Below are 18005 nucleotides of genomic sequence, written 5' to 3' on the forward strand. Positions count from 1 at the left end.
AATAGACAGTAGATGCTTAAAAAGGATTATTAAATAAAAAATAAATGTAAATTTATTAATTACTGTGCTTACAAAAATGTTGCTTTTTAGTTATCCATTTAAACATTTCATCCAGGTGAAGTTATTTCATGTGTTTTGATCTCTCCCTGTGTAATTTTTCTTGCATCATATAAAAATTCATTAGCTCTTGTCCCACCACAAAGGTACATTTTTCTAACTTTTTGATAAAATCACACAATAACTCAACTAACTTATCAATAGTAAACCTTTCAATTTCATCATCATCGTTACCATCTTCATCACTTGCAGTGTTTTTAACCAGCATTCAGGACACTATCATTTCCAAGTCCGTAAGGTGATCCACAACATGTGTTTCATCATCGACAATTATCTACTCATCTAGATTTTCTTCATTTAGACTACTTGCTATATCTTAGAAAGCAGGTCCTGTAACACTTTTTACATACACAAGCAAATCATGAACAACAACTTTATCCTTTGGTACGCAAAATCCTGTAAAATTATCGTCAAGCTTTTCTTCAGGCACATTACCAAACATCAAGGCAGGCCACAACTTATGTCAGTTATTCTTTAGTGTTCAGGGGTCTATCTTCTCCCACCCTTGAGCAATGAACCAAAGAATGTTCTTCATGCTAAATTCTTTAGTAAATGTCTGTACAAAGTTGCCAGCGTTCACCTCATCTAATAGACGTATCATGAAAAGTGAGCGATACTTGGACTTGTAATTTCATCTGAATTAAAAGAGGTGCTGAACTATCAGTTTCCAGAAAATCTGTGCTCAACCTGTATTAAGCTCAATCTTAAGAGTATTGATCACTACTTTCTGTTCTATAACTGATTAAACAGCTTCATAATTCAGTGTCATTGTGGCTAATTTTTTTAACCTGCTATTATCAAAATCTGAACTCATAGCCATTTTTCTTAAACATCCCATAATCTCTCTGCAATTACCTATCTCAAAGAGAATTAGTAATGCTTTTATATATTTTCAAAGGTTCAAACTCCCTCAATTATTTTCTCCTTTCTTTTCTCAATGATCAACCACTTATGGTGTGGCACTCTTTCTTGAGGAAAAAGCCTTTCAACATTTATCCAGACATTGCTTCCCATAATTAACTATTTCAATGAGATCTCCCCGAATGCTCGTGATTATAGACCCACCGTTTAAAAAGGTTATGCAGGTTACTTTGTTCGATGAGAATGACAAGCATATTTCACCACTTCCAATTTTTCATTCTACATCTTCCTCACATGTCAACTGTCCATCTAATCTTGTATTATTAACTTGCTTGGATACTTAGAGACTCTATTTATCAAAATGATGAACAGAAATTGTGCATAACATGTGGCACCCAGCTTGAGTAATGGTACATTTGATATTTTGCTCATAAACCAAACAGTAAGTTTGTTACTGTCTTATAGTTCTCATTTCATTTAGTAACCTTTCGTGTGGTACTCATCAAAAACCTTCTATCAAATCTAGCTGGACTGCTTCCCCCTTCGGACCCTGCTAGTTATACCCTCAAAAGTTATTAAATTGTAAAAAAATGAGATCCCTTACAAAAAGTCTGCTGATACTGCCTTCAACACCATTTATTTCATTACTGATTCGCACATTTTTCTTGACAGATGATGCAAGGCTAGCCAAGCTCCAGTCACCCACATGCTTCCTTTCCATCTTTGGATGGCAGTTTTATATTTGTTACCTTCAAATCAATGAAATGTTTCAGTCAGAGCAATTCAACTTGTGTTACACAATGCAAATTGGATATTTTTTGTTGACATATAGTATGCACATTCTACAATGAAATTTTGAATATGACTTAAACGTTTTTTAAAAGATCTGCTCTCTTCAGTTATCCCTTTTAGTAGCCTCTGAGATGCACATAGTCCAAGAAACTTGTAGGCTTTTAGTCCCCGATTTTCTCACAAAATATTTTTTTAAGAAAAATTTATTTTAGCCTTTGTTCATCAAATCCTAGATAACCTACAATCTTATTGTGGTCATTATTTTATTCCCAACTTACAAACCATCCCCATTAGATTCTACATTAGAATCATAAATATTTCAAAGGTATTAGCAAAGAAATGTGAACAAATCCAGTTGAAAGTATTTTAATTAAAATCAGAAACAACTGCAGAATTGCATAGAACCTAGTTCTCCATTCTGGGATTCTTGTTCTGGTGACATAAAATATTCCATTGATATGCTATTCTAGTAACCCGAAGATCACATTTATACCACTTTAATTGACAAAGTATGGCTTAATCTTTGAAAAAAAAAGAAAATATTGTTCCGCTAATGCTTAAGATTAAAATTCACTTCCCTCAAAAATAACAAAAAATGATTACAATATGAACATTCAGAATCATCTACAGAAAATAGGAGTTGCCAAAACAAAAGTAAATGAGTTTAGGAAACTTCTAACTTTGAGTTTAATAGTAGGTCAAGTATTTGCAATAGCTTTCAGTTTTTAATCTATATAAAAAAAATGGATTTAAGCATCTGAAAAATAGGAAACTTAATTAGAACACAGTTACACATTACACAAACCATCCATCATATTTGAAACAGGACAGAAAAGTTCTCATTTAACATTGAAGTTGCCCATATTCTTACATTGCTCTACTTCATCAATCCTGACCATGATTATGCAGAAACAAATCAAATATAACTAATGAGGTAGGAGGTATCAGTTATTGAAAGTGGTTTCCCCTTCTTTAGGTATCAATATATTTATAAAAAAAGATTACAATACACAATCAATTAACATTCAACCTTTGTGTCAGAAATAATGATTACACCAGAAAATGCTGCTTTAAAATTGAAATTAGTTATTATTTAGTAAAGTTGTACATAAGAGAACAGCATTAGTAATCTGTTTGAAATCTGGGCCAATTCAAAGTAAAGGATCAAGCCTTCCAAATTAGCATCCTGCCTTGTTGATCTGTCAGCCTTTCACCATCTCACTTCAACTGACTGCCAGATTAAACGGAAGTTCTATTTTAATGAAATATATCTCTAAACACAAATTTAGTTAATTTTGTGACTATTCGTGCTCAATAATCCCAATGTCAACAAAATAAGCAATTGTTTCTTTAATTGACATGTAGAAAATAAGTGCTTTTCCAAATTATAATTACGTTAATAAAATTGATCTCACATTTTGTATTGTATTTTAATAACAGGATTGGATTATTGCAGTTAGCTTTTAATGGATGTTACTATTCAGGTTAAAGTGACCATTAATTTTATAGACCTGATTACAAGGAATATTAATAGAAGATTTAACTTCTACATTTGTAGCTAAGGGTACTGCAGCATTAGTTTGCATGTGTCCATGAGATGGAGGATTAGCCTGGATATTTGAAGGATGTGATGGCACTGTGCATCTTGATATCTGCCCAGTTGGAAAGGTACCTTGGCAATTCAGTTGCAATGGCTGTTGATGGGAATACTGCAGCAGGTTTGGGTGCAAGTACGATGGAGCATGCAGCTCATTCCGGGTTTCTGGGGAAACTATGGAGTGAGTTGATAAAGTTGCCTGTCCAATTTCCAAAACTGATTGATCATCTTTCTGTTTACTGGCTTCTTTTACATCATTGTCATGAGCACTATAATCAACAAAAAAAAACTGATGAGTATAGAGGCATCAACTGCAGTTTCAGATAACTATTCAATTTTGCAAGACCCAATTGGAACTTACATTAACAGATGCTCAACACAAGGTAACAGCGTTTCCCATGTGTAAGCTGTAAGATGATGCAGCCGGACTGGCCATAAAGGAGAGAGCCTGAGAACAGCACGAGATGCTGCTATGCAAGCAGCAGCAACTACTGAAGGGAAATAACTTAGAAAGCCATGATCTGCAAATATAAAACCAGTAATTCCATTGAAAGCTCATGTATTATTTAATGTTACATCAGTCCAATCTCATCCAATAATGTTTGATCAACCAAAGCAAAATGCTGTTAACACTTGAAATCTAACAAATGCTGGGAATAACCAACTTGTTCAGTAGCATCTGTGGAGAGATCAAAACAGTTCAATTAAAGTCACTGACTTTTCTCTCTTCACCACTGCTGCCCGAGTATTTCTAGTATCCTCTGAATTTTTTCACTATCTTTGCAGTGCAGATAAATAGTACTCAAGATATAGAATCTCAGGTCAGACTGGGCTCAATACAGCTCATTCCCTGCATTCCCGCACCCACCACCTCCTCCTAGCCATACTATCCTTTGGCAATCCCAGAGGACAAATGTGGATCCTGCATAGATACTGCCTGGCCTGCTGAGTTCCTCCAGCATTTGTGCTGCTTTGACTTTCTAGCATCTGGTGATTTTCTTGTGTTTGTGACACTAGCTATGCCAACAGTCAGCATCATTGAGCTTCAGTTCTTGAACTCTGGGCCAAGTCCAGCAGTGGAGTAGAAGGTCAAAAGTACCAACATCCAATGTATTCCAATTTCACACACGCACACACACGTGCACACACACACAGTGATTTTCTCAATCCTGTTAGAAGTTTTCTACAAAACCAGCACCCAATAAAATGTACAGTCCAAACTATTGTAGAAAACCTGTATATACACATTTATATCAATGTGTCTATAAAAAGGATCAAAATTCAGCTTCTCATCAAAAAGTCATCTTTTGAAAGACCACAGTACTTTGAGAGAAAATGGAGCTAAATATTTATTCTAATAAGTTTCATCTCAATTAGTCTTCTTTAAATGTAATCATCCTACCATAGGAGATTCCAGACAAGTGGGTTGGATTTTGCATTAAATGGTGAAATAATAGTGCTTAATTCAGTGTTGTTTTTCCTAGCAGATTTTTTTTTTTTATAAAGAAAATACATTTTTTTTTAAACTGTAGCATTCTATGGTTTTGTTTACTTTTTGGGCCAAAGGGATTAATAAACCTTAACACGCCATTAAGACTCATTCATAACACTTGCACAAATGGTCACCTATTCAAGCTGTTAAACACAGTGTTGTAAATAAAATTCTCTTCTGATCAGATTTCTGCAGTTTATAATGGAGCAGATTGAAAAATAAGCTGTACAAAAAAAGAACCAGGAATCATTTCTAGATTTCCTGATGTAACCATGCATGTATATACTCCTGTTCTCATAATGGGATGACTGTCTGATATTTCATGGTAGGCTTAATAATTAACCCATTATACCATTATCATCCAGCATGCATAAATATTTCACATCTTAAAAAGACTCGTTTTGTTTTTGCTTGCAATGTACAACAATCAGAGATTTATGGTTGAAAACCAGGGCCATTCATCCAATCACATCCATAGCAGCTAAGTAGTTTTACAACACTTTTCATTTCCTGGACTGAAAACTTGTAGCTTTTGAAACAAGTATCCAAGTACTTAAAAAAAAAGACAGGATTTTCTTCTGTTATCACTGAATAGAAAAATCCTCAACTCATCTCCAATCCTAGTTCAGAATTGCACACAAGGTGCCCTGAAAACCAATAGAAGTGCAGTGATTTGCTTGTCAGTTCTATCAATGAAGCTTGGACCTCACACTGTTGCAAGTGAGGGAGATCAATTTTGTGCACAACTATTCCTAGATGCAAAGAATAATTCATACTTTTCCAACTAATATTGATTGTTAGTTTTTTTTTTGCAATATTTTGTCAATGGTTGGACTAACTGGCCTGCTGAACTTTAGCAATGATCCTCACATCAGGAATAGCCAAGTATAGCTATAATTTTTAGATTATGCTGCAAGGACTAAAATGGTATTTAAAAACAAATTCAACCAAGAAATATGAATTTTGTAAGGGATGGAATAACTATGTTTACAAATTCTCCTGACTACCCACCCCCATGAAGGCCATATTGGTAAGAGTCTGCATACTTAGATGAACAAAAATATTTTGCATATTGTTCCATATACCTACTGAAACATTTTTGTTCATTCACTCATTTCCCTCCCTAAATGACAATATGCTAACATCATACAAAATTTCATTAGTGATGTAGACGAGATATTTGGGTGAGGCGAAAGTTGCATGAAGAATAAATACCCTGTAAAGACACTTCTAGAAAGTAGCCAGAGTACTTTTCAGTGTATAACTTGGTCTTCTCAAAGTAAAGCATAGGCCATCCATCATGAAGATCAGTTTCGTGGACAGCAATGGAGAGGTAGTAATCGATGAAGTGGGCAGCAGTTGGTAGGCAGAGATTCCACTGAAAGGATTCCAGTAACTGTAGCTCCATATGCAACAAGGTCTGTTTGTTTAACACCAAGTTCACACTGGTTATACAACTGAGGCTGTTGAGTTGCTCAAGTTTGGGTACGCGATCCTCTTTTTCCTCAAACTTGCCTGAATTAAAGGAAACAAGTTTACCTTAGTCACATTTATAGTACTAAAGGTATACCAGAGTGAATACACTAATCAATGTTATAATCTTAAATTTCATGACCTTGTTTTTAAAAAGTCAACAGAACAATTGCATTTGCAGCTGAGTAACAACAAATTTAAAGTACCAACAAAAAGTATCAGGCAATAAAGTCTAAGTTTTTGTGTATGTTGCTTGGATTTCTGGCATCTGTCAATTTTCTCTTCTTTGTGATTGGGTCCTGCCAAAGGGTTTCAGCCCAAAACGTATGATGTCATCTTTTCCTTGATGCTGCCTGGCCTCCAGCATTTTGTGTGTAGCATAGACTATTTTCTACTTGCAGAAAAGATTCGGGAATCTGGGGTGCAAGGGGACTTGGGAGTCCTTGTGTGGGATTCCCTAGAGTTTAGGTTGTGGTTGCAGCTGGTGGTGAGGTGGGTGGGTGCAGTGTTGGTGTTCAGTTCAAGAGGACGAGAATATAAAAGAGACTCTTGGATGGATACATGGAGCTTAGAAAAATAGAGGGTTATAGGTAAGCCTAGGTAGTTCTAAGGTAAGGACATGTTCGGCGCAGCTTTGTGGGTCGAAGGACTTATATTATGCTGTAGGTTTTCTATGTTTCTATAAAAAGTTCCTTCCTTTGATATTCAATGAAATTATCAGCACCAAGTCTTCATTCATTAACATTTGAAGAGGAGGATGGGAGTTGTCACAACCATTCAGAAATTCATCTGCATTAACCATACAGAAACTCAAAGAGAGAAATACAAAAGTCAGGAGGGGCCATGAAAAATCTTTGGCAAATAGGATTAGAAAGAATTCAAAGACATTCTATGCATACATCAAGAGCAATAGGATAACTAGGGTGAGGGTAGGGCCTCTCAAGGATAAAGTGGGGAGCATTTGCTTGGATGTGGTGGATGTGGGTGCAGTCCTTAATGAAGGCATGGAGGATAGGGAAATCAGTGCCAAAGCATATTAACATGCTAGGGCATTTCAAAGTAGGAGGTAGTGTTGGGTCTTTTAAAGAGCATTAATTTTTAATAATCACCTGGGACTGATGGAATATACCCCAGGTTATTGAGAGATGCAAGAGAAGACCTTGACTAATATCCTCTCTAGCCACTGTTGACTGGAAATAGCTAATGTTATTCCATTGTTCAAGAAGGGAACCAGGGATTATCTTGGAAACTATAAGACTAGTGAGTCTCATGTCAGTGGTAGAGAAGTTACTGGAACGAATTCTTAGGGATAAGGTTCATGAGCATTTGAAAAACTATGCAGGGTGAGTCATGTTTTACTAATTTGATGAAGTTTTTTTTGATGAAGTGACGAGAATGATCGATGAAGGTAGAGTTGTGGATGTTATCTACTTAGATTTTATAAAATCCTTTGACAAGGTCCCTCATGGGAGGCTCATCCAGAAGACTGAGATCCGTGGGATTCATGGTTAATTGGCTGTTTGGATTCAGAACTGGCTTGCCATAGGAGACAGAGGGTAGTTGTCGAAAAGACGTATTCTAGTTGGTGGTTTAAGATTAGTGATGTTCTGCAGGGACCTGTACTGAGACTTTTGTTGTGTGTATATAAATGACCTGGATGGAATGTGTTAGTGAGTTTGCAGATGATACAAAAATTTGTGGCATTGGGGAAAGCATAGAGAACTAGCAAATAATACAGTAGGATGTAGATCATTTGTGGATATGGGTAGAGATATGGCAGATGGTGTTTAACCCAGCTCAATGTTGCACTTAAGTAGATCAAATGCAAATACACAGTATACTGCTAAGAACAGTATTGATGAGTGGAGGGTTTGTGGGGTCCAAGTTCATAGCTCTCCGAAAGGGGTTACACAGACAGATGGGGTGATTAAGAAGGCACATGAAATGTTTGTATTTATTAGTTAAGGTATAAGAGTTCAAAGCTCGGGAAGTTGTGTTGCAGTTTTATAAAACTCTGAAGTATTTCATACTACTCCGGTTACCCCATTATAGGGAGGATGTTGAGGGTGCAGAAGAGTTTCACCAGGATGGAGCCTGGATTAGAGAGTGTGTGTTATAAATAGAAGTTGGACAAACTTGTGTTGTTTTCTCTGGAGTGGCAGAGGTTGAGGGGAGATCTTATAAGACGCATAAACAGTAGAGACAGTATTTTTTTTTCCCAGGGATGAAATGTCTAATACCAGAGGGGACATGCATTTAAGTTGGAGGGGGGGGGGGAAATTTCAAAGATGGGAGGGCAAGTTTTTTTTCTTCACACTAAGAGTGGGGGGTACCTGGAATTCTTTGCTTGGGGTGCTGGTAAATACTGATACAATCATTCCTTAAATGTCCTAATTGTATAAGCACATGAATGTGAGGAAAATGGAAGGATATGGACATTGTGTAGGCAGAAAGGTTTAGTTTAGTTGGCCATTATAGAACTAAATAATTGGTTCAGCATAACATTGTAGGCCAAAGGGCCTGTTCTTGTGTTGTTGTGTACTGTCCCAAGTTCTATGTTCTATATACAATGTACAAAGGGAGGCCAGAGGTGGGTACCCTGCTACATATAGCACCCATCACAGTCAAGCCTTTTAACAATCGCCAGTTTATAAATACCACAGAAGTGGAACTTTGCTCTCAGGCCAATAGTAACTGGCACACAAATGATGGAGAACTTCTGGAAAAAGAGTTTTTGCCAATATTTCCTAAAAGCACTCAAGGGCAAAATGTATGTGTGCTGCATCTGTTTAATACAATGGGGACTAAGCTTACCAACATATCAGTGAAAGAACCTGCACCACACTCCTGGATAGAGTCCTAAAACAAAGAGTAATGAGGAACCCAACACTTGAAGGACTTCCTTCCTATGATTGTCCTATGTGTGGAGACCAGTCAGGTCTACACCCAGCTGTAAAGGCAGTCAATGATAGGGCAAAGTTCTTTAAATGTTTTTATCCAATTATAAAAACCAGAAAAAGGTGTACTACGTCCAACCTCTGAGCCAGTTTTGAATTATTAATAGCCATCAAATTGTAGATTAAGGACAAAAATTAGAATAGAAACCCATTTAGTGAATTTGCCTACTCCAAAAACTAATTTTGGCCATTCACTACCTTTTAGCTTTGAATATTAAAAAATACATTTATTAATTTATGTAGTTGTTAATTTCACTATTTATTATACACCTCTAATTACCTCTGAGATGGTGACTAGGCAGCCACCCTCATGAACAGGTACCTTCTAATGAAGATACTCCCACTGTAGAGTTCCTGGAATTAGATCCAGCAACAACAAGGGAGTGGCATGCATTTCTATGATAGATGGCATGCAACACAAAGGGGAACCTGTAGCTGTTGGTGATCCCATGCACCCGTTGCTTTTGACTTTCTTGATGCTAATTGGTTTATTATTGTTACATGCACCAAGATACAGTGAAAGACATGACTGTTTTACATGTCATCCTGAGATAATAGAGAAAAAAAAATGCAGAATACCAGTATAGTCAGAGAAAGTACAATACATGTAGACAAATAAAATGCACAAGTCACGACTGGGAGATCAAGAGTTCATCTTTAGTGTATCAGAGGTCCACAGAGATCAAGTTTGGGAAGAGCTGTTGGAATTAGCTTGGACAACTAATTCCAGAAGAGAGACAGGATTTAACGTAGTCATTGCTTGATACTTCTGTGGTATGGATGTTTATTGGTATTTATATGGCACAAATTAAGGTCTGGACCAAAGCTGTTTTAAGATCTGGAGTGGAGTCTTTCTACAAAACCAAATAAGTGAGCAAGTAATTGGTTGTTTAAGTGCTACTTCAGCCAGTAATTATACTTTTGGCGTATACCATTATTCCACATTCGCAATCATGCAGATCTTCCCTTATAAATTTTAGTTTGTCGTAAAACAAATGAATCAAAAACACAAGATGCAAGATTCAGTTTTCTTGTGCCTAATAGTAACACTGCCAAACAAATCTTCCAAAAATATGAACACATTTGGAAAACCAACTTGCTTTTCAGAAAAACTACTTAGATGTTGTTTACACATCAGTGTACTTACTTGCTAAAAGTAAACAGGAGAGTGCTACCAGATGCAACTGCTGCACGGAAATATCATAGCAGTCCATGAACAAGTCTAGAAGATAAACAGCCAGGTGACGAGCAGTGGGGCAAAGACGAAAACGATTGCTGATGATTGCAAGAAGATCTGCAAAATATCGTCTGACATTCAGCTGAGGGGACCGACACTTGTAGGGAAGTAGTTTCAGCTCCTGAATAAAATAGAATTAGAATAATGATGATGCGACGAATTAAAGCTCAACAGTTTTAAAATGTGTGAAAAAGTAAGAAAAAGTTGCACATTTGAGGCAACTTGCCTTCATGAAATAGAGATTTGCATTTTACATCATAGAACAGGGAAGGCCCTTTGGCCCATTGTTTTGTATTGATCTTTTCAAAGTAAATTTATTATTGATGTAAACATTACACAGCCCTGAGATTTTTCTCCTTACAGGCAACCACAAAACAAAGAAACCTCAGAAGAACCCATCATCAAAAAAAGACTGTTAAACACCTAATGTGCAGAGAAAAAGTAAAAAACCAATGCGAACAACAAGAGCAAGCAAATAGCTTCAGAACTGATGTTTTACATGAAGCCAGGCATTTCTGCAGCAGGCCACAGCTTCAGTTCAGCATAGAGCTGAGAGAACATTGTGGAGAAGGAAGCAGAATCATGCAGAAATGGGTAGAACCAGCCCTCTCCTCCAGTCCCAACACCCTGACCTTTTCAAATTTGGCCCAGAACTTAAATTGGCCAAACATCGGGTCATTCCTTGCTCTTGAACCACTTAAGGATCTGAATCCCACTGTGACAATTAAGCCCGTACCTGGCCTTTCCAGTTCAGCCCAGCTCTTAAGAATCAATTGGGCATCGGGACCTTACTTACTCTTGGGGATGCCATGACTCTGCTTTGACCCTGCCTCTGCCTTCGCTCACCTCAACCAAGCCTTCCCTGTGCCTTTGCCACCACTCACCTTCACTTTACTCCACCATTTCTCACCTGCATCCCTGCTCCCCTCTCCATTGTTAGCGTTGATTGTCATTAATAAAATGTTATTAAAAAGGCATTTAGTACCTTTCTTAGTTTTGTTTTTTATTTGCCACCAATAAGTAGAGGCTGGGCATCACCAGTTCCATCTTAAACCTACTCTAAGACCTATCTACCCCTTCCTTTCCACATATCTCTCCGTTTTTCTTTCACCCATGTCCCTCATGTTTCTATGTTTACTACAACCCCTGGCAGCATGCTTCACAGTTACCACTCTGTGGGAAAGAAACTAGCGCTGAGATTACACCCCCGCCCCCATACTTTCTTTGGATCACCTTAACATTATGCCCTGTCATATTAGTTATAGCCACACTGAAAAAAGGAAATGTCTGTTCACTCTGTCTATGTCTTTTATCATCTTGTACAAATCGATCAAGTCACCTCTTCTCCAAAGAGAAAAGCCCCAACTCACTCAACCTTTCTTTTTAAGGCATGCTGTCCAATCCAGGCAGAATCCTGGTACTGCCATTATTTGATGGTTATCATTTTTTGGTCTGACCAGTTGAGAATGCTTTAAGGCAAGAAAAGACAACAGGGGAAGAAACACATTTTAGCAGTCAGAGTTCTCCATGGTAAATTAAAATGTGGTTCCAAGTGACGCCTGTACCATTATAATTGACAAGCAGCAGTACAGTGGACAAATAGTGCAAAAGGAAAATAACTGTATGTCTGATACCACTGTCACAGGTAAACGAGTGGGATTTATACTTTTACACATCATCTTCTAAGGCAGAACACATAAATGCTGCAAAGGGTACTATGCCAATATAAACCAACACTGTTCCAAATTTGATCTATGGGCTGTGACAGATGATAAAAGAGACCATTTTGCTTCAAATTGTTTTGGTGAAAGAAAAAAAGGGGCAAACAGCAACTTTTTCCTTCACTATCCCTTGACTACAATGGGAAAGTCCTTATGGACACCAATTGATACGTGACAATGATTCTCTCTATGTTGAACTGTCAGCAATCATATTTAAATGCAGACTCTTAAGCAAATTACTGGGGGCATGGCAATATATCTGTCAAGAAGAAGGAAGTATGGGACAAACACATTGTTAGAGCATATAAAGACCAGTATGATAAATGTCCCCTGCTTTGAAAAATAGAGTTATTTGATGCTTTAAGAGAAAGATAACTGATACCTACATGTAACTAAAGTGTACAAAGCATAGGACTTTATTTCAGGAAAATTATCCTCATTAGTTATTACGTAGCAACAGAATATGAGAGCATAAAGAAAAAAGGCCTTCTGAAGAAAAATCAGATAATACTCAATTTCTTTCTCCACATACCTGCTAGTTTTATTTCCCCTCAAGTACCTATCATTCCCTTTTGGTTGCATTGCAACAACCTGGTGCAAATGTCATTGAATTCCATCAAAGTTGAAAATTAAACCTACAGAGGTGGAATCTGAATTAAATAGCTTAATTAATCACCTCACTTTACAAGAGAAGCTTCATGAAACAGCAGCTGCAAGTACTCAGCAAAACAAATAAAAGGTAGTCAAAGTTGAGAACAAACATTTGAGAAATAGCTTTCTATGCTTACTCCCAATTGTGAAGGATCAAGATAAGGCCAGAGAACTGATCGCAAGTTAAAGACAAATAGATCCTAATTGAATTAGTGTGGTTAGCATATTCCTGCTCCATCCAAAATCTTTACCATTCAGATTAACTGCAGCACAAGATTGTATTTGTTGATTTAAAAAACAATTAAAATGTTTAAATACACAGAGGAGTATTTATACATCATGTTGTTATTAGTTTAAAGCCATCATCTATGGGTGTGTAACTTTAAACAAGTTTGTAATTTGAGACTTTCCAAATTTGATCTTGTTAAATCCTGTACAGCAGCAGAATTATTGGGGTGGGAAAATGTACTATGCTAGGTCAAATATATACATTCTACATGGATTGGATTCAATTTTGAATCAGATTTTGAGTTGCTTCCTTCACTTGATCTATCAAGTTTATATAGAGTGAGCAAATAGCCTACAAAACCTGTTTAATAATTTATCATTTTGCAAATTCAGTTAGACAAAATGTCATGTAGCTATCCAAAGCAGACTGTCATAGACTTCATTGCATTTTCTTGTAGAGTAGTAGGTTATGGAAATATGATGCATTTTAAATTAAACCTACTGTATATGTCAAGCAAATAATTCCATCTTGTGCAAACTGATCATGCTTTCTTTTCCTATGGAAATTAAAATCTTAAAGGGAACAATGGACAGGTTACACAACAACTGTAGAAGTTATTTATTTCATACAATCAACCACTTAACTCAAAACTGAAGCATTTAGATAATTAACATTTAGCTGCAGAGTCAATGTTATAAGCCAGTCCAGGTTGCAGAATTGCACAAAGTAATTGTTACCATTGTTTGTAGCAATCAAAACCTTCAGCATAAAAGCAGTTTTCTTTAGAATTAGATATGTTCCTACCATTAAAAAAAGTTTGCTGTGAAATGCATGCCTGTTTGATTTATAATGATAAAGATTAAACTTCCAAATGAATCCTTATTTTCTATAAAATTGTATAACTCTAAACGTTTTTTTCTTATTTAAGAAGTGCTGTGGATGTTAAACAGTAAAGACTGAAAAGAATGTTGATCAAGTAGCATCTGTGGTTAAAATTACAGCTAAGATTTCAGATCTCTGATGCTTTAGCCTGAATATTTCCAAATCTTTGCATCAGTTAAATGTTCCGGTAGGAATGTAGATCTGCGCTAAAATGCTGTTCAGAAGATCAAGAATTTAGAAGGATACACACCAATAAACGCCAGCGATCAAGCGCATTTTGATTGATGAGGTATTCAATAATGTGAAATATATATTCACAAACAATGGAAAGAAGTCCCAGCTGCTCTCGGCCAACTTTAATCCATGAGTAAATTATAGCTTTACTTTTAAAGTAAAATACTTAAAGTTATTCATCCTAAAAGTGTAAAGCGATGTAAAACTCGAAATTACCAACTGGAAGCTTGTTATTTAAGGTAAACCTACAGAGGATTCTCGCGTCCTGTCATATTGATGGAGGAAAATTACGCAGTAGCCTTACAAAGTATCGTAAGGAGTCAGCTTTTACAAAGTTACTTCTTGGAAGTTAAGATGGACTTCCGCTTCTACACAGAGTATATGACAGAATGTAACAGCTTTAATGTAGAGATGTACCTTATTGCGGAGAGCCTGGTGGATATCTGTAGCGACTTGTCCTTTCCACCACTGGTCCTCCAGCTCCATCAGGAACAACAATTCTCATCAAACTTCGAAGCGAGGTAGAATCGGCAAATAACCTATCCGAAAACACACGCCATCGCCTCGGCGTTTAGAATGAACAGCTCACAACTTCCCTTTGCCCTTATCAACCCAACAAATTAACGCCAATCAATTGCTACCACTCACCCTGGCAAACTCGACATCTTCTGATCAGAACTGTTGAATCTGCCTAATAGCCAGTTTCAAATGCGATTGCAGAACCATTCTTCAGCTGGAAGTTGTATGTGCTTGTCTCCGCGCTGTTGACAGCACAGTAGGTTTTCGGTTTCAAGACACCTTGGAGTCTCGGGGTCAATTGGGAAGAGAACATAGCAGGAGCTATCAGCTCCACAGCGAAATGTACCATCTTTTTGGGGACAGGAGTACTTCCGGGACGTTGTTTCCCAGCGGTCTGATTTGTAATGCATTGTTGCTTTTATTCGTTTAGTTTACATGAGGATTGAATGACCATAGCTTCTCGGAAATGAACTGTCGTTCTTTAAAGCACGAACCCTGTTGGAAATTTATCTTTCACGCTGAACGTTATTTAGAGTTTCCCACTCGTTACCGCAACGGATGTCATTTACAAAGTAACTGTTCCCAGGTCTGCTTTGATTCGGAAGTCCTCAAACTCTGATGCGGGGTGGGGGTGGGGAAGCTCACGTCTACCATATTCTCACTTCACCTGCTCAAGAGTTAGTGGAGTCAGATGTCGTGATCCTTCATGGAACATTTATGGGATTGAATTTCATTCCTGTTAATCAGTTTCTGTGCGCCGCGACAGTCGTCACTCTCCTAAAGAAGTCCGTTGCTTCTTGGTATTGGTTTATTATTGTACAATGCGACGAAATACGATGGGAAAAAACGTGCGCGTGCCATACAGTCTGATCAGTCCATGGTACTGTACATCCATGTGGTAACAATAAAACAGAAAATGCAACAGCATCAGGAGGTACACGGGGAGATCAAAGGTACATCGCTTAGTGTATTAGAGAGAGTGGATATCAGAAACGAGCAAAGAGGGAAAACAAATTAGCCCAGCATATAGATCACAATATAGACAAAAAACAAAAGTAAAGCGATAAAAAAGACTCAGCAAAATAAGAACAGAATGCTTAATATGCTTAGTTGTGCAAAGGTGCAAGCAAACAAGAATATAAAAACGCAGAAGCTCAGTGATTACAGAACTACAGCACTTAAATAAATGATTACACCTATAAATAAATTCGGAAATGATTGAAACGAAAATGTGGCTTCAGTAGTAGAAAGGTGGCTGCAGTTGGCAGTTAACCATCGGGGGTCTGGACATTTCTGAAGCAGCTGGTTATATTGTCAGGGATGTTCTTCAATAATTGCAATGTTCAATTGCATTTACAACATGAAGCAGCCCATGCCTGTATAGAAGAAGTCCAAGCTTCCATTTCAGGCTTGGCCTGGTAAATGGCAAGTAGCGCCTTTGCCGCAAAGATCTCAGGTAATGACTATTTCCAACATGGGAGAGAATCTAATCAAATACTGTTCTTCACTGAATCCACAAGCAACAACATCCCAAGGATTATCATTAACTTTGAAATCACTTCAAAAGCTGCATCACTACAGTCAGAGTATAGGAATCCAAAGGAAAGTCATTCACATAATAAGTCACTAAACACTTCACACAATTTGAAAAGACACTTCATAAACTTCATAATTCCATTTACCTGGAATGTGAGCATTGATACATGCAGGAAAAAGCAGCCGATTTACGACCCAAAATATTCCCTTGTTTCTTCTAGTGTGCAGCATCCACAAAATTCACTATTCATTGCCAAGATTGCTTTTAGAACACCTTGCAAACCAGCACTCTGTATCGCCAACACACACAAAATGGTGGTGGAACACAGCAGGTCAGGCAGCATCTATAAGGAGAAGCACTGTCGACGTTTTCCACCAGCATTTTGTGTGTGTTGTTGTTTGAATTTCCAGCATCTGCAGATTTCCTCGTGTTTGCTCTGTATCACTGATTAGGACAAGGATTGCAGGCGCATTAGAACACTTTGCCTGCAATCTTGCCTTGAAAATGAATAGTTCATTGATCATCATTGGATCATCACTGGAAGTAAATCCCAGAATTCCTATCCAGTAGCAGTATGGTGGATCTTCAACCGAAAAACTGCAATCAATTTCAAAAGGCAGCAACTAGGGATGGACAGTAATGCTGGCTTTGCTTCTGGTAGGTGGATTTGCATTTGCAAGGATAATCCCCAAAGAATTATACTGCTCTGCAAATTCTTGATCACTTCCAGAAATGGCTGGAAATCCAAGTAACGCACACAAAATGCATATATACCATAGTTTAATCCAAAAAAAATCTATTGTTATTAATGCACTGACACAATCAATGTAGTTATCAACAAAGCAGAAAGTGTTAAGGCCAATGACCAATTGCAAATTTGTGCACTGGAGGATTTTAACCTAGGACCGAGTAGGCAGAAGGAGGCTACTTTTCATTAGTATATTAATGAGTTATCAGAGTTTTATAGATGGTACTCACAAAGAATGTGTCTGAGATCCAGGTACTGAGTTTTCTATGGCTTTTTATATTAAAACATGCCATATATCAATGTCTTCTTATCCTTCTTATAGTTAAATTTAAGAATTTATTCACTGTTCAAATCTATGTAATATTTATTTTATGTGTGTTGCTTAAAGTCAAAGTTTTCTGGAGAAAACACTTTCTGAAATTGACTCCAACTTGGGGCAGAAAAATGGAGAGTTGGGCAACTTGATGGAATTTTGTAATATCATATGGGTAGATTACCATTTGGTGGTCAAATGGATTCTGAGGTGTGCTGTATGAGGTATCCTTTGATTGGACAGAGATGAGTTCCCAATACTTAATAACCAAGATAAAATATTGAGGATGTTGCTGTGGTTATGTTTCATAGATCAGCATTGAGGCTATCTGCAAACAACTGTTAGTGCAATAATATAATGATAAAAGTAGTAAGATATTTCATATCCACCTTTGTTCCCTAAAGATATGCAGAAGAGACATTGTTGAAATTTTATTGAAGCAGACCACTGTGGTGCTGGTTGATAGAACACTTTACATAAACAATTGGAGTCTTAGTGAAAGACTCTGAATAATAATTGATTTAATAAGCTACTTGCAAATTTGTAAAGAATTATGTCAGCAAATAATTACAAAAATATGAAAGTGCTATTATACATCAATCTGAAAATTTAGTGATGATATCATTAGATATTAATAAATCATAA

The 18005-nt window shown here is 37.0% G+C and overlaps 1 protein-coding gene across 1 annotated transcript; it reads right to left on the reverse strand.

The window, feature by feature from the left end:
• Nucleotides 1-2935: 2935 nt before the first annotated feature.
• Nucleotides 2936-14783, reverse strand: ccnj (cyclin J). Its single transcript, XM_059948060.1, has 5 exons — nt 14661-14783; nt 10437-10647; nt 6075-6374; nt 3729-3888; nt 2936-3636 (listed from the first exon to the last, which is right to left on the reverse strand). Exons 1-5 carry the CDS (start codon nt 14727-14729, stop codon nt 3234-3236), a joined length of 1143 nt encoding a protein of 380 aa, XP_059804043.1. The 5' UTR covers nt 14730-14783; the 3' UTR covers nt 2936-3233.
• Between the last annotated feature and the right edge of the window lie 3222 nt (nt 14784-18005).

The sequence above is a fragment of the Hypanus sabinus genome, chromosome 22 (genome assembly GCF_030144855.1).
Source record: "Hypanus sabinus isolate sHypSab1 chromosome 22, sHypSab1.hap1, whole genome shotgun sequence".
Lineage (NCBI taxonomy): Eukaryota > Metazoa > Chordata > Chondrichthyes > Myliobatiformes > Dasyatidae > Hypanus > Hypanus sabinus.

Excerpts from the sequence above, each read along its gene's own strand:
- ccnj (XM_059948060.1), bottom strand. The coding sequence starts at position 14,729 with ATGGAGCTGGAGGACCAGTGGTGGAAAGGACAAGTCGCTACAGATATC. Across the intron at positions 10,648-14,660 it reads ACCAGGCTCTCCGCAATAAG|GAGCTGAAACTACTTCCCTA; the intron begins GTACATCTCTAC and ends TATTTTATTCAG. Across the intron at positions 6,375-10,436 it reads CTCCTGTTTACTTTTAGCAA|GCAAGTTTGAGGAAAAAGAG; the intron begins GTAAGTACACTG and ends CCTTTAATTCAG.